This window comes from Chelonoidis abingdonii, chromosome 6 (assembly GCF_003597395.2).
Source record: "Chelonoidis abingdonii isolate Lonesome George chromosome 6, CheloAbing_2.0, whole genome shotgun sequence".
Classification (NCBI taxonomy): Eukaryota; Metazoa; Chordata; order Testudines; family Testudinidae; genus Chelonoidis; species Chelonoidis abingdonii.
The window spans coordinates 66,837,108-66,860,002 of record NC_133774.1 but is presented as its reverse complement, the minus strand read 5'-3'; the positions used below and the strand labels follow the sequence as shown (position 1 = coordinate 66,860,002).

At 43.4% G+C, this 22,895-nt stretch overlaps 1 protein-coding gene across 9 annotated transcripts in view; it reads right to left on the bottom strand.

Moving 5' to 3' along the window:
• PAM (peptidylglycine alpha-amidating monooxygenase) overlaps nucleotides 1-22,895 on the bottom strand; it is a 241,314-nt gene that overhangs the window by 76,048 nt on the left and 142,371 nt on the right. For all 9 annotated transcript variants that reach the window (XM_075067127.1, XM_075067131.1, XM_075067132.1 and 6 more), the window contains 5 exons: nucleotides 17,057-17,105; nucleotides 6,825-6,892; nucleotides 2,418-2,498; nucleotides 2,044-2,120; nucleotides 554-657 (listed from right to left, as the gene is read on the bottom strand). In XM_075067127.1, coding sequence (XP_074923228.1) covers nucleotides 554-657; nucleotides 2,044-2,120; nucleotides 2,418-2,498; nucleotides 6,825-6,892; nucleotides 17,057-17,105 — 379 coding nt within the window. The remainder of the gene's footprint in view (nucleotides 1-553; nucleotides 658-2,043; nucleotides 2,121-2,417; nucleotides 2,499-6,824; nucleotides 6,893-17,056; nucleotides 17,106-22,895) is intronic.

Below are 22,895 nucleotides of genomic sequence, written 5' to 3'. Positions count from 1 at the left end.
GAGTTTTATTGTTGTCTGTCAGCTTGTATATGAAAGAAAGACTTCTCCAACAATACTATTTTTTCCTTTTTGATACTTAAGATTTCAAAAAGTAACCCAAAATAATAAAACTTTGGTAATAATTACTCCTGGAAGAAAATACAAGAAAACCTGTAAGGTGTAGTTAAATATGTGCTATGTTGGCCTTAAATTATCTTGAGCCATCAAATCACAGATAATACTTGTAACTTGGAGTTTTTGAAAAAATACTCCTGTGAAATAGCCCCTTTAGATATACTTCTAAATTAGGCATTTGGCTGAATGGGTTAATTTGAGCAATGTGCTTAGAAGGGGGATTATTAGCCAAAGTACAGGCAATTATGAAGGCCAGAATGGCCTTTTCCTGACTATGTTTATATTCCTAACAGTCTGGGGAGCAAGCCAAACAATTCCAACAGAATGAAGAAGTTTGTTAGGATACCTTTGAGGGGACTGAAAACATGAATGCATGTTCTACACAACAAGTACAATGGTAAAAGAGGTTTTTTGAAAAAAGCAGGTATAAAAAACATACCCTATGTGTGTCTCCGTCGTTCTACCTTCTCCTGTGAAAACACACCTAGCTGCTAAAGTATCACCAAAGTTAATGTCTACAGGGTGTTCCACAGGATAAAAGGCCTGAAAGAGAACCAAGGAAAATTAGTGAACACTTTCAATAGGTGACTTCCTCTGTATTCTTATTTTATCTGTGAATCATTTTCTAATATAAATAATTTCATTCTCTATATTAAAATAGATGCACACAAAAATAATATAAATCTGAAATTAAAGTCCTTTAAAGCTGATCCACAGAACAATTAACATAATTCTATCATGACTAATCAGACTCAGTGAAAGAAATAAACAGAACATAAAGCTTCAACAAAACTCAACTACTTCAAGTAGCACAGATCTCTCTCGGTAGCTCTCACTAAATGTGTCTAAGCACAAATCCTGCTGGTGACATTAGTTAGCAAAAAACCTGCTGAACATTCTATACACTAGCTCGCTGGTGAATAAACAACGGCTGCTTTTGTTTGTTTGTTTTAATCTCTGGGAGAGCTTCACAATGTTTTTAAAAAGTAAAAGTACGTCAAGGATATAAAATAATGAATTATGAATCTTGCTCACAAGACTGCTCTCTGTATCACTAGATATATGCAAGGCAGTGCCAAGAATGCAGACTACCACTGCAGGAGCTGTTCTCCTTTGTGAAGAAGGGAGATAGGAGAGGAAAGAGAGCAGCTAGGATCCCCTCCCCACCTTCTAAGGCAACGTCTTCACTACCCGCCGTATCGGCGGGTAGCAATCGATTGCTCGGAAATCGATATATCGCGTCTCATCTAGACACAATATATCGATCCCCGAACACACTTATATCGGTTTCGGAACTCCACCAACCCGAACGGAGTTGCGGAGTCGACATGGGGAGCCGCGGACATCGATCCCGCGCAGTGAGGACGGTAAGTAATTCGATCTTAGATACTTCGACTTCAGCTACGTTATTCACGTAGCTAAAGTTGCGTATCTGAGATCGATTTTCCCCCATAGTGTAGACCAGCCCTAAGTAACCAAGTGGAGAAAAAAAGAGATAAAGGAGAAATTTTCTGCTACTGTTTCTATTTCCTTTCCTGCCAGCTGCCCGGGTTGAGGAAAGAAAGATGGCACAAGTGTCAGAATAGCCAAAAGCAATCGTGTGTCATAAAAAACATTACTTGCTACTACATTTTAATGTCTGCATCATAATATTGCTGCAAAACACAGCCGTGTTTGGTAGTGATGGCACAAAATCACATACCAATGAAATGTGATGTAAATATGACTGTCACAATATGGTAATTTTGTGGCTCTCCAACTCCATTTGATGAGAAACGTTAATTACATATTATAGTCTGAACACAAGAGTATACATTTTAAAAACACAAGAATATATCGTACAAAGCTAAAGCAGAAATACATAAAACAGATTTAGACTTTGCTGCTTAGTCTTAAACATAATTAAAAACAAGAAAAAACTAAACAAACCTGTGGTAGTTGCGGACTCTGTCTACCAATCAAGGTCCACTGACCGTTTCTCACTCTGTATCCACTTACCACCTTACCTACAATAAACATTTACCACTGCATGAATGTCAGATATAATACTTTGGAAAAATCAATCTATTTTGTATATATTTTTCTATTAAAGAAGTATTACTTAAATTAATAGACTGATTTATTAAAGAAAAATATTGTAAACAATTACGTAAATTTTCTGCTCAAGTTTAAATAATGCAGTAATAAGATTTTTGGATATATATTTAACTCAGATTGTAAGTTAAGGCTGGATAGCATTTTAGTTATATTAATTATAAAAAAAGAGGCAAATACTTGATATTACAGCAGTAATGAACTCTTACCTAATCGGTGTGTATGAACTCTATAGGCAAAGAGGTGCATTGGATACTTCTGATAATGGCAGGCAATATCTGCATCAACCACTATTAAAACATAAACAGCAATAAAACATTTTTAAAATGCTACTTATTCACCCAAGGAAAGTGACTTTTACATTACTTCACTGAAACATATACATTTGGAAGTAGTGTACAAAAATCTGCAATGTAGATTCAGGTTTAAAAGGCAGTGGACAATAATCTCTTACATTTCTATAGGGACTTTAGCCCAAAATGATCCCCAAATACTTTCACAAAGAAACTGACGTACAAATTATACATCTGGATCACTTCAAGCACTACTGAGATGCATCTACTTCTGGGCTGAAACCTAGAAGCTACAGGAAATAGCTCTTCAACAATTTAGAACAATACATTTGCTTATATAGTATCAGGTTGAACACTACAGAAAAAAACATAAATAAGAGACAAAAAAGATAACCACACCAGGGAAACGTAATAGGCAAATTAAGCATAGTAAAAGAGAGATGATAACACAGGTTTCATCTTAAAAGTATTTAATGTGTTAAAAAACATGTATAATCACAAGGCAGTTTCAGTGAGTCAGATTCAGACCTGGACACTAACGGGGCTGTGTCTAGGGTCCTGTGTGCTGGAGTCTCTGGGTACGTCTACACTACGGGATTATTCCGATTTTACATAAACCGGTTTTGTAAAACAGATTGTATAAAGTCGAGTGCAAGTGGCCACACTAAGCACATTAATTCGGTGGTGTGAGTCCGTGGTCTAGGCTAGCGTCGATTACTGGAGCATTGAACTGTGGGTAGCTTATTCCATAGCTATCCATAGGTTCCCCAGTCTCCCCGCCCCTTGGAATTCTGGGTTGAGATCCAGTGCCTGAGGGGCAAAAATCATTGTCGCGGGTGGTTCTGGGTAAATGTCGTCAGTCATTCCTTCCTCCGTGAAAGCAACGGTAGACCATCATTTCGCGCCCTTTTTCCTTGGATTGCCTGGCAGACACCATAGCACGGCAAACCATGGAGCCCGTTCAGCTTTTTTTTTTCTTTTCTGTCACTGTATGTGTACGGGATGCCGCTGACAGAGGCGATACTGCAGCGCTACACAGCAGCATTCATTTGCCTTTGCATGATAGCAGAGATGGTTATCAGTCGTTCTGTACCGTCTGCTGCTGTCATGGGTCCCCTGGCTGAGGTCAGCCGGGGGCACAAAGACAAAAAATGGGAATGACTCCCCAAGTCAATCCCTCCTTTATGGTATCTAAAATAGAGTCAGTCCTGCCTAGAATATGGGGCAAGTGTACTAGGGAACCATGTATCAGAGAACCAGAGAGCACAGCCGCCTCCGTCTCAGATCCCGCAGAAATGATGAGCTGCATGCCATTCTAGGGGGTATCCCTGCAGCAACCCCACCCGTTGCTTCCCTCCTCCCCAAACCTTCCTGGGCTACTGTGCCAGTGTCCCCCCCATTTGTGTGATGAAGTAATAAGATGCAGGAATAAGAAACACTGACTTGTTACTGAGATAAAATGAGGGAGGACAGCCTCCAGCTGCTATGATAGTCCAGGCAGGACATTAAGCGGTGCGGGGGAGAGGAGCCCAGCATCCCGCTGCTATGATAGTCCAGGCAGTACAGAATCTTTTCTTTACATATGAAAGGGAGGGGGCTGATGGAGCTCAGCCCCCAGTTGCTATGATGAGGATACTTACCAGCCGTTCTGTACCATCTACTGGGAATCATTCCTATTTTTACCTAGGTGCCCCCGGCCAGCCTCACCTGAGGCCAGCCAGGAGCACTCACGGGTTCATTATGACGACGGATAGCAGTTATATTGTACCGTCTGCCATCGGGGAAGGGAGGGGAGCAGATAATGCTCTTCACTGCCGCAGCATCGCGTCTACCAGCAGCATTCAGTAGACATAGGGTGACACTGAAAAAAGTCAAGAAATGATTTTTTTCCCTTTCTTTCACGGGGTGGGGGCAGGGGGTACATTGACGAGCTATACCTTGAGCCACCCCGGACAATGTGTTTGACCCTACAGGCATTGGGAGCTCGCCAAGAATGCAAATACTTTTCAGAGACTGCTCGGGACTGTGGGATAGCTGGAGTCCTCAGTCCCTCCTCCCTCCCTCCCTCCATGAGTGTCCATTTGATTCTTTGGCTTTCCGTTACGCCTGTCATGCAGCACTGTGCTGTGGATTCTGTATCATGGCTTTGGCATTCCATCTTCTGTAATGGAGCTCTGATAGAACAGATCTGTCTCCCCATACAGTGATCAGATCCAGTATATCTCCATGGCTGGAGCTCTTTTTGGACTTGGGACTGCATCGCCACCCGTGCTGATCAGAGCTCCACGCTGGCCAAACAGGAAATGCAATTCAAAAGTTCGCGGGGCTTTTCCTGTTTACCTGGCCAGTGCATCCGAGTTCGGATTGCTGTCCAGAGTGGTCACAATGGTGCACTGTGGGATACCGCCTGGAGGCCACACTAACCCTAATACGATATGGTAATATCGATTTTAGCGCTACTCCTCTCGTTGGGGAGGAGTACAGAAACCGATTTAAAGAGTCCTTTATATCGATATAAAGGGCCTCGTTGTGTGGACGAGTACAGCATTAAATCGGTTTAATGCTGCTAAAATCGGTTTAAAACGCATAGTGTAGACCAGGCCTCTCACACAATCCTATGCTTTTTTGGATGAGAGTTTCCTTTGGGAAAGACTCCAGCCTGCCTGAAGATTGGGAGCCAGAGTCTGAGGAGAAAGCAAGACACCAGCTCGCACAAGGGACATATTGCCCGGCAGACAGCTTTTCTACAGGAGACTCCTGTAACCAATCATCTCTTCTTTTCACCATGTCAAAATTGCTGGTCAAGTTAGAGTAAAACAGCCTATAAAGAACTGTTAAAATGGGTGAACATCAAAAGGTTCAAAGTTATTAATGGAGCTGTAAAATTGGGAAATTCTCATCTGAATGATTTTTTTTCTTTTTGACAGAAAATTCAATTTCTGCACAATGAAAATTTTCTGTGAGAAAGTTTCAATTTTGCAGATTTTTAAAAATTTATTTTCTGTCTGAAAACGCATGAAAATATTTAGCTTCAGTTCAGATGGACTCAAATAAAAATATTAAAAAGTTTGCTGAACTGACCTAAAATATTTATTCAGTGACAGTTAAACATTAGACTGCATTCCATATGGTGGTATATTACCACAGTGGAGTTGTGGTTAGGAGACAATGGACGCAATCAGGCATCCAAGCTACAACTCCTGTGAGGCAACATACCACCACAGGGAACTGCAAGGTAATGTTGAATTGATTCAAAATGAAACATGTTAAGTTTCTGTTCATTAAACACACCTAACATTTTGATTTGGGAATATCAAATTTTTTTGATTGAAAATACCACAATGAAACATTTTCCCATTTCTGAACTAAAATGTTTTGGAAGTTTTTGATTCATTAACAAATTTCAATATTTCAACTTTTTGTCCCAATTTGGGTGAAAAACAGCATTTTGAAATATCAAAAATTCCTGCAAGGAAAGAAATTCCAATTTTTGACAAACTTCTTAGTAAGTAAGGAAATCTGTAGTGCAGGAGTCGGAAACCTTTGGCATGTGGCCCATCAGGGTAATCTGCAGGCGGGCCACAACATTTTTGTAAAAATTCGCCATTCCTGGCCAATGGGTGCTGCGGGAAACGGCAGCCAGCATATCCCGGCAACTGGGAGCTGAGGGGGGCTGTGCCTGTGGATGTCCAACGTAAACAAAATGCCTTGTGGCCCGCCAGCTTACTACCCTCATGCGCTGCATGCCAAAGGTTGCTGACCCCGCTGTAACAGATTAAGAGAAAGATCCCAGCAATTTCCGATTTTTCAGTAAGTTGCACATGAAGTCAGAAAGGGATAAAGAGTGAAATATTGCAATTTTAGACATTAGCAATGTTCTTGCATGTATAACATTTTAAGAGAAAAAATAGTCACCTATTTTTGGCCCAGGAAGTGAACTTTTTATCGGTAAGTGAAATGTTTGTTTCTTTAAATGGAAGAAATAGGCCAAAACCCCCCGCCCCAAAATAAAAAAACCCACAACCCTTTAATAGTTGCCTATTGTTTGTGTAATTTTAAAAAACAAAATCCAAAACAACTTCCAGATTATGTTGCATTGATGATTATTCTTCTATACCATACTGTTAGGCTCCATAGCCTGATGGAACAGCAATATAAATAGAAGAGAGTAGGTATTTTTTAGTATTTATTTTAGTTAGCAATAAACTCTTTCACCTATGATTTTACAATTTAGAGAGTCTCTGTGAAATTATTTTCCATATTAGACAGATGAACACCAGAAGATAAAAATTACACAGATTGCTTTATAGGGTTCTTGCTCACCTTTTTCCCCTGGTGGTATAACAGTATTCACAGACATCATAAGATACATGCCAGCAATCAAAGGTTGCCTGCAGAAAAATAATGACGACATTTACCTCAAAGCTCTATAAACCAATTAACTGGTAAAATAGTCCTCTGCAGGCTATATGATCCATAACAATTAAAAAAGTCCCCATACATACCAAACTTAAAATGTTGTACTGCTATTAAAAAAAGACAGTTACTCACCTTTTAACTGTTGTTCTTCGAGATGTATTGCTCGTATCCATTCCAGTTAGGTGTACACGCGCCGCGTGCACGTTCGTCGGAAGATTTTTACCCTAGCAACACTCTGTGGGTCGGCAAGACGCCCCCTGGACTGGCGCCGCTATGGTGCCGGATATATACCCCTGCCGACCCAGCCGCCCTTCAGTTCCTTCTTGCCGGCTACTCCGACAGAGGGGAAGGAGGGCGGGTTTGGAATGGATATGAGCAACACATCTCGAAGAACAACAGTTACAAAGGTGAGTAACCGTCTTTTCTTCTTCGAGTGCTTGCTCATATCCATTCCAGTTAGGTGATTCCCAAGCCTTATTATGCACGGCGGTTGGATCGGAGTGAAATATGGCAGAATGTAAAACTGCTGAGCCAAAGTTGCAGTATCTCTGACTGTTGAACCAGAGCATAATGCGAAGCAAGGTATGGACCGAGGACCATAGAGCTGCGTGATAAATCTCGTGGGTAGGTACACGGTCAGCAAGGCGCAGATGAAGCGCCTGAGCATGGTAGAATGCATGGTGATGTGGCTTGGGGAAATGTGAGCCAAATCATAACAAGTGTGGGTGCACGTCATCACCCAAGATGAGATCCTCTGAGAGGAACAGGTAGGCCTTTCCTTCGTCTGCTACTGTGACCCGAGAGTTGGGGCGTGTTACAAATGGTTTTGTCCGCTCAACATAAATGCGAGCACTCTACATTACGTCAGGAGTGCAATTGTTGTCCCCATCGTGTTGAGGTGGTTAACGAAAGGCCGAAACCACCTTAGGGAGGAAAGCCGGGTGTGGTCGTAACTGCACTTTGTCTTTTGTAACATAAAGTATGGTGGAACCACCATGAGAGCCCTAGCATCGAAGACTCGTCTGGCGATGTAATGGTTACGAGGAAAAGCTGTTTTCCAAGACAGATATAGCAGCGAGCAGGTCGCTAACGGGTCGAATGGAGGAGACATAAGTCTGGTTAAACCCAGGTTGAGGTCCCAGGTTGGGGCTGGGCGGCTTACCTAAGGGTGAATGCGCTGCAAGCCCTTGAGGAACCTCGAAACCATAAAGTGTGAGACACAGAACGACCACCTTAGCCTGGATGGAGATAGAGTGGCTGCCAAGTGTACCCTCGGTGATGACACCGCTAGGCCTGCTGTTGCAGTCCAGAGGGTAGTCCAAAATAGAGGGGATCAAGTCTCAGCAGAGTAAGATTAAGCGTGTCGCACTGTAGAAAACGGTTCCACCTGCGCAGGTACGCTGACCAGGTGGAAGGCTTCCTGCTATCCTGATAGTCACGTAGCAGTCACACCATGAGGAGAAGACACTGCAGGGCCGGGGCGCGAAGTCTGCTGCAGTCCTGAGGTATGAGGTCTGGGTGGAGTGGCAGGGTAATTGGGTGGGCTATTGACAGGCCGAGCAACGTGCGTATCAGTGCTGCCTGGACCACGCTGGAGTGATCGTGATGATGCGCGCCCTGCCCCTGCGAAGTGTGAGCAGGACCCAATGAGCCGGGGGAACGGTGGGAAGGCATAAAGGTGTGCCTTCCACAGCATGAGGACAGCGTCCGAGATCGGTCCCGGAGAGAGACCTTTGGAGGGGCAGAACCTCAGATATTTCGTGTTCTCGCGGTAAGCGAACAGGCCCATATGTGGGAAAATCCCCACTTCTGGCAACAGAATGCATCACATCAGGCAGGGCAAGCACTCATGAGACAGGAAAGACCTGCTGAGTCAAAGCGCCAAGGAGAAACGATGCTACCAGATTCATCGAGTGGGCTATGCAAAAGTCCCAGAGATGGATGGCCTCCTGACAAAAGGAGGAGGACCATGTCCCTCCCAGGTTGTTTATGTAGTACATGGCCGTTGTGCTGGCTGTAAACACTGAGACCACCACGGCCTCGCAGCTGCTGCTGGAACCCCTGGCACGCCAGGCAGACTGCTCTCATTTTTGGACATTGATGTGGAACACCAGCTCCTGAGAAGACCAAGGTCTTAAGCTCGAAGGTTACTGAGGTGAGCACCTGAGCCGAGAGATGACGTATCCGTCGTCAGGGACAGCGAGGGCTGGGGCGGATAGAGCGGCATCCCTGCCCACACCAGGGAGGGAGTTAGCCACATTGTAGGGAGCCTAGGGTGCTCGAGGGAATGGTGACTATCGTGACCATTGGGCCCCTGTTCGGGCGGTACGCCGATTTGAGCCAAACTTGGAGAAGACAGAGGCAGAGCTTAGCGTGTTTGGTTACAAACTAGCAGGCAGCCATGGGACCTGGAGACCCAGACAAGTGCGAGCCAAGGTCGTTGGGAAAGTTTGCAGACCTCGGATGATCGGTGCCATCGCCTGAAACTGTGGCTGTGGTAAGCAGGATCCGGCTAGCTCGGAGTCCAGGATAGCTCCTAGGAAGTCTAACCTCTGCGTGGGAACCAGAGTGGATGTTTCCATAGTGATCATCAGGCCTAGACATGTGAATAGTCCTGACGATGCCCACACGCTGAGTGACTTGCGTCTTGGAGTCTCCTCAGATAAGCCAATCGTCCAGATGCGAAAACGCACATCCAACGTCGCGGAGGTGGGTGGCGACTACGGCCACACACTTGGTTAATGCCTGCGGGGCTGTAGAAAGGCCAAACAGCAGGACCGTAAACTGGAAGTACCGATGGTGGCTAGAAAGTGGAGGTATCTCCTGTGCGGAGGGAGATGGCAATGTGAAAGTACGCGCCCTTCATATCGAGGCGGCATACCAGTCTCCAGGATCTAAGGACAGGATAATGGTTCCCAGGGATACCATGTGGAACTTCAACCTTATCATAAACTGGTTGAGTCCTCGTAGGTCTAGGATAGGTCTGAGACCTCCATACAAGTCGGGGATTACGAATAAGGGAGTAAAGCTAATTGCCCCCTTTGTCCATCGGCGTGTGCACCTTTGTAAGAGGAATTGCGCCCGAGAGGAGTCCCTGAAGAGGGACAGGGTTGGAACAAAGTGGAGGTGGTACCCGTACTCCACCATGTGTAGGGAACAGCGAACTGAAGTTAACTGGGACCACGCCAAGAGGAAGGTAGGAGTGGGATCCCGCTTGTAACCAGTACGCAGCCCTCGGGCGCACCTTCGAAAAGTTCGTCTTTGGTCCCTGGTCGTGATTGCAAGGGCCTCGATCTTGGCCCTCTAGGGGTCCTGACGGTCAACTGCGACCACCTCAGCCGTGCTGTCTGCCAAAGTCCTATCTGTGGCTAGGCACAGAGGTGGCCGTGTGGCTGGGGACGGAAAGGCTGCAGTAGGTCATCGGCGTACGCACGCCCAGAGAGAGCACATTAGGACCCTGTTGCCCTCAGGCTTTGCAGCCTGGGGTTGACTCCGGGGAAGCGCACCTTAAAAATTGCGTCTTTGGTCCCGGTCGTGATTGCGAGGGCTCGTCTTGGCCCCAGGGTCTTGACGAGGTTGCTGTGCCACTCAGCTGCGCGTCTGCTCAACAGTTCCTCATTGTGCTTAGCACAGAGTGTGGTGGTATGGCTGCGAGGAAAGGCGTCTCGAGTAGGATCGTCGCGTATCACGCCTTGAAAGAGAGCGCATTAGACCTGTTGCCTAGGCTTGCAGCCTGAGGTTGATTCACCGCAAAGGCCTTTCCAACGGATTGTCATCCTGGAAGGCCAGAGGTTTGAACCTGGCTGAGAGCTCCTCGTGGTACGAGAAGCTGAGGAAAGCTCTGACCGCCTTTCCTCCGTCTCAAGGAGGCATGAACTTTGGCGTGAAACCTGATGGGGCTCATAGAATATTCACGTGTACATGGTTATGATAGAAGGCTAAGCAGGCTTTTATGATTTGCATGCAGGGCTATAAGGGCCCTTGCAGAATACACCTTGCGCTGCAGTAGGGTCAATCGCACTAGCCCCTTTCGATTTTGGGCTGGCCGCCTGTTGCCATGCACGTTTCCTAGTTTCTTAACCAAGCTGAATGACAGTGAGCAGGGAGGGGGATACGGCACAGACAATAGATTACCTCCATAGAGTATACAGCATTCGCCTGGATGGCCGGCTAATAACGGGTAAGCCCCCTGATGGGGCAACGCTCCGATGAATGTCCACTACGCGGGCCCCCTTAAAACTCCGGACCTCTCCGAGAGACCGCTTGATGTGACCTCTCCATAGGAGGTCTGAGGGCATCGGGTTGGTGGGCACACAGACGCGGTCTGCAGCGTAAGAGCCTGTCCGCCCCCGGGGAGACACTGAGGGTGTCTGGATGGCATGGAGGTGTTTGAACCAAGGGCAGGGTCTCTGACCACCAGCTGCCCAACTCGGACCGGGACCGGTACGGAAGGGCCGCACTGGACCTGAAACGAGTCCGGACCTGCGACCGACGCATGCGGCCGGGGCGGAGTTGACCGGATCTCGAGGGCTGCGACGAGCAGTCCGGTCACAGCGTGCTGACCGGGTAGGCACGTCCGAATATCAGGGTTGGTGAACCGAACCGACCTGTGCTGCGAGTGCGACCACTGCCGAGGATATAAATACGACTCAGGATTGCACAGTGGCACCTACGGGAGGGGACGCCGATGGACTTGGGCATCTCCCTGGGGACCTGGTGATCATGAACGGTGCCGCTCTGCGCGCTGACAGGGTGTCGGATCAAAGGTGCTTGCCAGTGACTGATTACCGCACCGGCGGTAGGCTTTCGATCTACTCTTCAGGCACATGAGTCCCGCCAGTTTGGCAGTCCTCCGGTGTGGAAGGGAAATCAGAGCTCGACACAGACGTACCGGGGCATCTGTCAGAGCACCGGATTCGACGGTCGTTGTGGGACCGGGATCGACGTGTCGAGCGCCAGTTGCCCTACAGTGTCGTGCCGAGCATCTGGCTTAGCAGCTCTCTGTCTGCTCGGTGCCGTTCGCACGGGCAATAGGAGCGGACTCGACCAACAGGCGTGCGCGGGGAGATCAGGCACTGATTTTCGACGCCCTTGTGGGAGGATCGATGTGCTGACGTGTCGTGGGCACGGAGGGTCGGATGCCTGGGCGATCCGACTAGATTGGCATCAATCATGGCTTGTGTGCCCGTTTGGCATGCCGAAAGCGGGAGCGGAGGCTCTCAAGGCGGCCGTGCGTGGAGCCAGCGCCACTAGCCGACGGCCCGCGGACCGACAACGGGCGTAGCGCCTCAGTGCCTCTCGCAGGTGTTGGTGCCAGAGATCTGGACTAAACTGACTCTCTGGCTGCGGGCATTGACGACGAGCACGGCAGGAGCAACCACCTGCGCCGTCCCGGGAACTGATCGGCAACTGGCAGAGATTCAATGGGTTCCTCACACTAAGAGAGAGGAGCGTGCCGTAGTCGCTCGTGCCGGTACGGCCGTGCTGGTGAGGGTCCGGTGCCGAAGAGGCGCTTTCTGTCCCCCGAGTAGCCAGCGCTCGGTGCAGAAGGTGAGGGGAAATGAAGAGGCCGCTCATTTGTTCTCGGTTTAAAGCCTTCAGCAAGGCCCACCTTAGCGAATGCGATCCCCCGAGGCCCGTAAGAAGAGTCAGTGTGGAAACTCCTGTCACACCAGCCTGAGATCGAAGCCACGAAGGTCATAAAATCGCCCGTGAGCCGGCATGGCTCCGAGGGGACCGGTTGCGGGGAAGGGGTTACTCACCTGAAAACCACCGCTCAAACTTATATAAACACACTATGCTCGTAAAGACAAAAGTTATAAGATCTTAAATATAAAGGGTCCTATACTATTTATACACCAAGGAACTACGGTAGCTGCAAAGCGAGGTCAAGCTAGCTGCGCTGCCCTGTTCACGACTGACACGGCGGTAAGAAGGAACTGAAGGCGGCTGGGTCGCAGGGGTATATATCCAGCACCCAGGGGCGCCCTGCCGACCCACGAGTGTTGCTAGGGTAAAAATCTTCCGACGAATGTGCACGGGCGCGCGGAGCACCTAACTGATGGATACGAGCACGCACTCGAAGAAATCAGTTTTCAAGGTGAGATTCAAAATCTGACTGGAAGGACCCAAGGTCCTCTAGTCAGTCCCACTGTACTGATGGAGGATTAAATATTCTAGACAGGATGGCAACTAGCGTGGGGGGCACATCAGCACTCAGATGTTTTATCCGCCTCAAGCTCCTGCGGGAGCAGGGTATGCCCCGCTCACACATCTCTGGAAGCAGCGCATGTCCTCCGCACGCTGCCCACCCCAAGTGCTGCCCCCAGCTCCCATTGACGGGAACTGTGGCTGGGAGCGGGCAGCACCTGTGGACGGGCAGTGCGCGGACCTCGGCCACACATCCGCATAGGAGACGGGGATAGGGATGGACAGCCGGTTTCCAGGCTGCGTTAGGTAAGCACCGCCGGATGCCTGCACCCCGACCCTCCCCTTGGCCCACTCTTGCTCTAGCTCTGATCCCCTCCTGCCCTCGACCCCTAGGTCCAGCCAATCACTCTCTTGCCCCCAACCCTCTTCCCCACCCCACCCAGGGCCCGCACCCCCCGCGCCGGAGCTACTCCACACCCGAACTCCTCTTTTTTGGCCCCACTCCGAGTCCTCGCCCGTTCTGCACCCTCACCTCATTTCGTGAGCATCCTGGACCCGCATACTTCCATCCGGGATGTCGGCCCTTAGGCCAGAAGTTTCCCACCCCTGATCTAGACTCCTACAGGATTTATTCGAATTTGCTTAATAAATCTCCAATGATAGAGAGCGGATCACACTCCCAGGCAGTTACCAGGGCTTTAAATGGTGGAAAAACCCCCTGAGAGAGAGACAGTTAAAGTTTTTTCTAATGTCCGATCTAAACCATCCTTGCTGCAATTTAAGCCCATTGCTTCTTGTCCTATCCTCAAAAGTTAAAGAGAACAATTTTTCCCCTCTTCCTTTCAACAATTTTTTAAGTACTTGAAAACTGTTATGTCTCTCTCTCAGACTTCTCTTCTTCAGACTAAAGAAATCCAATTTTTTCAATCTTCAGTCATAGGTCATGTTTTCTAGACCTTTAATAATTTTTGTTGCTCTTCTCTGGACTTTCTCCAATTTGCCCAAATCTTTCTTGCAATGTAGCGGCCAGAACTGGACACAATACTCCAGTAGAGACCTAATCAGCGTGGAATACAGTGGAAGAATTACTTCTCGTGTCTTGTTTACTACACTCCTGCTAATGCATCCTAGAATGATGCTTTCATTTTATTTTATTTTTTTCCCCAGTGTTACACCGTTGACTCATATTTAGCTTGTGATCCACTATGACCCCCAGATCTCTTTCCACAGCACTGCTTCCTAGGCTGTCATTTCCCATTTTGTATACGTGCAACTGATTGTTCCTTGCGAAATGGAGTACTTTGCATTTGTCCTTATTGAATTTCATCCTATTCACTGCAGACCATTTCTCCAGTTTGTCCAGATTATTTTGAATTTTAATCCCATCCTCCAAATCACTTGCAACCCCTCCCAGCTTGGTATCATCCTCAAACTTTATAAGTGTACTCTCTATGTTATTATCTATATCACTGATGAAAATATTGAACAGAACAGGACCCAGAACTGATCTCTGTGGGACCCCACATGCCCTTCCAGCATGACTGTGAACCACTGATAACTACTTTCTGGGAATGGTTTTCCAAACAGTTATGCAGCCACCCTAGTATTTCTCTAGTTTGTTTATGCAGGGCTGCCCAGAAGATTCAGGGGGCCTGGGGCAAAGTGGGAGAGCTGCAGCGCTTGTACTCACCTGGCAGCCGTCCTGGTCTTCGGCGGCATTCAGTGGCGGGGGACCCTTCAGTCGCTCCACGTCTTTGGCAGCACTGAAGGGCCCCCACCGCCGAAGACCCAAACGCTGCTGGGTCAGGGTTTGTGGGGCCCCTGCGGGGCCCGGGGCTTATTGCCACACTTGTGCCCCCTCTGGGCAGCCCGGCCCTGTGTTTATGAGACATGCAAGATAGTATCAAAAGCCTTACTAAAGTCAAGATACACCATAACTATCACATCCCCCCATCCACAAGGCTTGTTACTCTGTCAAAGAAATCTATCAGTCTGGTTTGACATGATTTGTTCTTCTCAAATCCATGCTGATTGTTACTTATCACCTTCTTTCCTTCTAGGTGTCTGCAAATTGATTGTTTAATTATTTGCTCCATTATCTTTCCAGGTACTGAAGTTAAGAGGATTGGTCTGTAATCCCCTGGTTAGCCTTATTTCCCTTTTTGTAGATGGGCATAATATTTGCCCTTTTGCAGTCCTCTGGAATCTCTCTTGTCTTCCGTAATTTTCCAAAGATAATTGCTAATGGCTCAGATATCTCTTCAGTCAGCTCCTTGAGTATTCTAGGATATATTTCCTCAGGGCCTGGCGACTTGAAGACATCTTATTTAAGTAATTTTTAGCTTGTTCTTTGTGTATTTTAGTCTCTGATCCTATCTCATTTTCACTGGCATTCATTAAGTTAGATATCCAATGGCTACTAAACTTTTTGGTGAAAACTGAAACAAAAATGTCATTTAGCACTTCTACCATTTCCATATTTTCAGTTATTGTCCCCCCCCTCCCCCCGACCTCACTGAATAAAAGATCTAATCTGTCCTTGGTCTTCCTCTTGCTTCTAATGTATTTGTAGATTGTCTTCTTGTTACCTTTTATGTCTTTAGCTAGTTTAATCTCATTTTGTACCTTGGCCTTTCTAATTTTGTCCCTATACACTTGCGTTGCTTGTTTATATTAATCCTTTGTAATATGACTTAAACTTTTTGTAGGACTCTTTTTTGAGTTTCAGATAATTGAAGATCTCCTGGGTAAGCCACAGTGGTCTCTTGCCACACTTCCTATCTTTCCTACACAGTGGGATAGTTTGCTCTTGCGCCCTTCACAATGTCTCATTGAAAAACTGCTAGTTCTTTTGGACTGTTTTCTCCTTTAGACTTGCTTCCAATGGGATCTTCCCTCTGAGCTTGCTAACGTCTGCCTTCTTGAAATCCATTATCTTTATTATGTTGTTTTCCCTCCTACCATTCCTTAGAATCATGAACTCTATCATTTCATGATCACTTTCACCCAAGTTGTCTTCTACCTTCAAATTCTCAACCAGTTCCTCTCTATTTGTTAAAATCAAATGTAGAACAGCCTTTCCCCTTAATGGTTTTCTCCACATTCTGAAATGAAAAATTGTCTCCAATACTTTCTAAGAACTTGTTGGATAATCTGTGCCCTGCTGTGGCATTTTCCCAACAGATGTCTGGGTAGCTGAAGTCCCCATCGCTATCAACTCCTGTGTTTTGCAGGATTTTGTTAGTTGTTTACAAAAAGCCTCATCCACCTCTTTTTCCTGGTTAGATGGTCTGTAGTTGACCCCTACCATGACATCACTCTTGTTTTTTACCCCTTTTAGCCTTACCCAGAGACTTTCAACATGTCTTTTTCCTGTTTCCATCTCAATCTCAGTCCAAGTGTATATATTTTTGATATATAAGGCCACATCTTCTCCCTTTACCCCCTGCCTGTCTTTTCTGAGCAAGCTGTACCCTTCTATACCAATATTCCAGTCATATGTATTATGCCACCAAGTCTTTGTGATGTCAAATAAGATGTCGTGGCCTCTCTCTCCCACCCTCTTTTTTTAAGATGAAGTAAATTTGAAAGCATTTTTCACAAGCTTGAGAAGAAATAGGACAAACACTAAAATAACATTAACATGTATATTCCTCTTTAGTTTCTTCTCCACCCCAAATTTCTGATACCATACTAGGCTCCCAAACTAACATCTCTCAATGGTGTTATGATGTATGTGTAGCGTAATATAAGAAAGTTACTTAGTGTGAGAGCATTTGACTAACAGGCAATAAATGGTGCATTTTATTGTAAAGCTATAATATTATTCAAAGCTTGTGTTCATGTGTGTTCATTTCAGGCTGTGCAAAAGAATTTTGGACCTGTTCCCACTGGAATAAGTGACCAAACTCATATCAGCTTCTATGGCAACAGGGGACCCGGATTAAATTTGGATGAATTCCATGAAATGTATTAAAAGTACTTGCCTTTGATGTGTCAGATGTAACGTTACACCAGAGCAATCCTTGTGTTTATCTGCACAAAACATGAAACAGGAATTTAACAGTTTATTTTTAATAATTAGTAACTGTAAATGTTAAGTGATTTTTACTTACTGAATAAAAAAAAGTCAAAAGATAAGATGTCTTTGGCAAACATATTACACTTAGTCTCCCTGAACCAGTCTTGATGGTGAAATTGTATTTGCATCACAATCCTCTGAACTGTGTGTTAGAATTATTTTTTTTATTGTTCAGAACTACAGCAGTCTGAAAGTCATAGTGCTGCACTTAGTTTTTAAAGCAAAACCAGGAGTGATCTCAAGCGTGAAAAAGTTACAGAGACAGCATTTTTTGGCAGGGATTAAAAAATGCAGAATTTTTTGCTTTGCAACGTATATGTGGGTTGCGGAGAAGGCATTTTTGTAAAGCCTAAAAGCAGTCGTTTTGCTATACAACCTGCGAATTTAAGTTTGGCAAAATGAATGATTTTGCAGAGGGGAATCTGAATTTTATTTTAATGGATAAAAAGTTTACTGAAGGAAATGGCCACATTGCCTCACTATAAAGTCAGCATTTGCACTTAGATATTGTACTTGAAGAAAAAAATCATTTCATACAACTATTGAACTATTCACCAATTTCCAGTCTGTCCAACATCATTAATTTATTATGTAATCATTGCCCAACTTAAAACTTAACACTTCAACTTAAAAAGGACTCTGTTAACTTGATACCTAGTCAATTTCAAACAGAGTTTTCAAAAATAGTTTCTGGTATTTAATCAGCTTGACTTTTTTTGTTCTGTTTTGTTTTCACTGCTATATCTTTCTATGGTAGAAAATGTTTTACACAGAAACTGGCTATAGTGAGATAATGAAAATGTCTATAGAACAACTGCTAATAAATACAAAAGTAAATAAACTGGATAAAAAACACAGACAAAAATCTTATCTCCTAATGTTTTTGTTAATCTTACGTGATAGCTATAACAATTATACGCGAAAAGCGTTCAAACAAGTGCAGGTTTTTTAAACTGATGATACTTAAAATGTTTCAATCAACCAGAAATAAGGTGCATATGATGCGGTTCATTAAAATGCACAAGGAGAGACTGAATTGCTAATGACATTTTTTACATAACTGGACTCTGGACTAAGGGAAGTCCAGGGAACAAGATCAAGCTTTTTGTTACAGAACTAATTTGACAGATTAAAAAAGGATGGGGATATTTTCTGCAAATCAGGAAGTAACTGTACTTTCAGGAGAGTCAATTTGAACAGTGTGATGTATTTTCTTCACACTGGCATACGCACCCAACCTTACCTCAAGAACGAGTGCTGAATATATACAGATGTGAGAAAAAGAGTGATCACAGTCTGACTAGTTCGGAAGGGTTACGATTTAAATAAAATCAGCACAAACTTTTTTATAACTAGATATTGTATTGCATACAACATCTCACTATTAACTGATGATCAGCTTTCTTTCATTAACATTTGAGTTTGCCTTAAATAAAACTCAAACAAAAATAGGAGAAAATGTAAAATGGACAGTGGTGGAAAGTAACTAACTCTTTTTGTAGTACTGTGTACTCATGAATTATTAAAAAATGCTACATCAGTAAAGAAAGTTGTCAAAACAATCTCTCTGAGTTCTCACTTATTCCCATCACCATGGTATTTGAGTGTTTATGTTTCCTTGGTTACATTTTTCCAACAGGTATTTCTACAGCAAACAAACTGAAGCTGCAAGTCATTGGTGCTGAATCTTTCACAAATGGAAACAAAGCAAAAAACTCTTCTTGATATGTGTAAAGGAAACAAAACTGAATGAAGCTTTCTTATTTTGATCATGGTTATCCGCCAGGTAAGACCCATTTACTGTAGTCACATCAAATGTTCAGAAAGCAATGTCTAGGAGGCTTCCTGAAAGAAAGAAGCATCACGAAGCAGAAACAAAAGCAGCTGAAAACTTAAGTGGCAACACAGATAAGAAAAGCAGATCTTTTCAATACAAATGGAACCTCTGACTGCATCTCATAAGCTGTGTAGAGTAAGGCCTGAAATAGAAAGAATTCTGTAACTCTTAATGCTCTTGTACAGTGGGTGAAATATGATTTCAGCAAAAACCACAAGCACAGAATTTCAATTACATTCAAAGTAACAAACCTGCAAATCGCAACAACACAATGATATTCTCAAAATTAGACATTGTTGGCACATCTCTCTCCATATTACAGAAGAGCAAAACAACTTGCCAAATACACATGGTTCACTATGAACAATGGGAAATGAAGACTTTTGATGGGAGGCTATTCTTCTTTAAATATCATATACATTTCATGTAACATGACTGGTTTAGTACTAATCTTTTAAACAAAGCTTTAGTTAAGACAATCATAATGCCCAGTGAGGGTGAAAGACAGCACTTTCCCACTGAGAGAGCTATAAAACAAAGCTCTTGTTATAATGATGGATTTTAATATGGATTTTTATTTGCTGAGAATTCTAAAAACCAGGAAAAATGCAAATCGCTAAAATGTATGCTTTTTAAGGAATAGCCTTACATATTTTGAACAATTATGTTATTCAAAAAATTACATGCATGGGACTGCATGTGAACTTTAAACTTGTCTAAAACTCCTTTATTTCAGATGTTTCATACTTTATAATTCCCAGCAACACATAACATTCAAATTTAAATGCACTAACACTGATGCATGTAGAACATTGGTTAAATTTTAACCTTGAAATAATTCTTTTAATCAGAACAGGGCAAGTACTGAACCACTTTTGTGTATGAAACACATTCAAATAAGCGAACAATGCATCAATACATTCATAAATAATGAAATACTCTATCAAAAATTAACATGTCCTACTAAATTCTGAGTGATGATACACTGACCACATTGTAGTCTTTTTTCCCCCCTGATCTATTGATCTTTTCTCAAAAATTCCATTTTTTTCCCCTCTCGAGATTTTAATATCGACATTTGGGGGGTCTCTATGGAAAATGAGAATATATTTTCCATGCTCATAGGTCTCAGTTTATTTTGAACACACAATTTAGATATATAGGGAGAAAAGAGGGGGAAGGCAAGATTGAAAGCTAGAGTAGATTAGGAAAAAAATGCACAAAGCAGTTGTTGAGGTCAAGGGAAAAAAAAAAAGTGGTGAACATGCTTCATGCCAGAAAGAGAAATACTCGTCAATCACACAAAACAAATGCTGCTTCCAGAAGAACCAAGTCCAGGGTCAGAAAACACTAGGGAAAGAAAGTTACTGGATCTTCAGTAGGATAACTGAAGAAAAACATAAGTACAGAAGAGAGAGAGAGAGAGAGAGAAAGATAATTTAATTTTCTAAGGCATTAAAATGCTTCTAGATTACACCTATTTTTCTCACAATCTTCAGGAACAAATACCTATCCTGCCTGGTCTCATCTGCTTAATTAACAGCATTTTCATTCTATGTCCCACAATCTCCATTTTTGGAATTTAGTTCCTTCTTGGAGTCGTCTCTATTTCATCTTCCCCACTTCAAACTGTGCTAAAAACTAGATTTTTTGTCGTTGTTTTATGGCACTGGCCGCAGAGCCACAAATCATGACTTGTACAAGGTTGAAACTGTATACTAGATTATTCTGTGTCAGGTATAATGAAAGTTGGAAAATATTTGCTATCATAGCGAATATTTTGGATATACCCGTTGTTACTTAGGGACAGATTTTCAAGTGTGTTTAGTAATTTTTTGTGACTCATTTTTGGGGTCTCAAACCTAAGATACTTTTAGGAAGCTGATTTTCAGGAAGCACCAAAAATCTGTCCGAAGTTGGACACCCAAAAAAGAGACACCCCAAATTACTAATCACTTTTGAAAATCTTGGCCTTCACTTTTAGTGCATAGCAGTTTTCCTATATAAACATGTCAAATGTATTTCAGTTTACTCCTGCTCAAATGCTTTCTACCTTCACAACTTTCAGAGTGTGGAGCAAACAGGCACAGTTCCCTTTTAATCTGTATTTAGCAATACCAAAGTAAATCCAAAACTACCAACGAACAAGCTAACCTCTATTGCCGCAAGATAAAGCACTCATATTACTCAACTCACAGAACCACATCATTGTAGATAATAGAAAGTTGACTTACAGTGCACTACAGCAAAAGCAAATTAATGTAAAGACTGGTCTAGATTCCAGACTTGTGCAAGTGATCACCTAGAGAAGTTTTTAATTTTGGCAGGTAAATATGAGCACTTGCTCTAAATAGTCTCAAAATGTCTGCAGAGATAAATGTTCTTTAACAACTGCTTCCCCTCCCTACAACCCACATTCCTGAAACTATCAAAGCTGCTGAGCACTCAGTTCAGCACAGTTGTAAAAAATGAAGCAATGGCAGCAGATCTCTCAATCTCCAATAGAGCTTTTCTAATAAATGCTGTTACAGCTAAGCAACTGTGGTGAAATATTGCACAAATCCAACAAAATCTTAAAATCATCTTTCAAACCTGTCACTCTGGGTAGCCTAACTCCTTTAATTTTGCATTTCAGTTATAGAGCAAGTACACATTGCTCTAGGAAAATAAATTATTAGTTTCCATTTGCCCTGTGGCACATACAAGAAAAAACACATTCATCCACCTCGGAAGCAGGTTTCTTCCAAGATGATTCTCTATGCTGGATTTCCAGTAGAGATCAAACAAGAAGAATCCTGCCTTTGTTTATTTCTTTTATCAATGCAAAAATAATGGTGCAGGTTAAAATGCAACACTATGGTTTGAAATATCAACAGAGATCATTTGCTTTATCATCACATTAAGATTAACTTTTAAAAAATGTATTACTGAAACTAAGTCCAATAGCCAATGTGTGCTTAATTCAGTAAAGAAATGATATTATGCATGGTACCTATGTCACTTTTCACCAGTTTTTATGAAGAAATGTGTTACTAAATGCTAGAGCTGGTTGGAAATGTTCTCACAGAAAGGGTTTTTTGGGTCAGAAAATGCTGATTTGTCAGAATTTTAAATGTTCTGAAAGGATGTGTTAACTTCAGCAAAATTTCTGATGGAACTTAGGTAGGCTTCCTGAGAGGTCAGCCCCCCGACCACTTCCCTGGCTGTATACAATCAGGTGGGCTGACACAGAACCAGAGCTCCTGGAGCTTCTGCGATTGTTTTAGTTTCCAAAACAAAATATTGAGGAATTTCACTTCCATAAAAAAAATCAAGTATTGGCACCTCATCATGACTGAGGATGAAATGTTTTCAAAATGTCCAATTTTTGAGGAAAAGAAATTCAGGTTCTCAGCCAGATCTACTAAATACTTGAGAAAACTCTTCTTCTAGATCTTATCTATTGTTAGAAACAAAAAAAAAATGTCTAATTTCTAGTGCCTTCTGCTTACACAGGTATTTGTTGTGAACTAAGAAACCTGGTCTGAAATCTATCTTCAACATTTTCATTATTTTATCCTATGTATTTATAATATTTGCATAGGATTCAGTGAACAGTATGGGAAGTTCTAAGTGGTCAATTTAATACCTATAAATTTACATATATATTTATTCACTGGGCTACAACTGTCTTCGCGTAAGTGCCTTCTTTAGATTTCAACCCCGTCAGGATTGTATTTTTATTAAAAATTCTTAATTTTCTGCCCTCAGAGACAAACAGATCACTACATTGTCAACAGAAGCATGATCATCATCGAAAACACTCAGCATCTAATGAAAACAATTAAAATCTGTTTAAAAAAAATCAAATTCAATATACATCATTCAATTTGTTTTACATTACATTTTGCTAAAAAGAGGTTTCTGA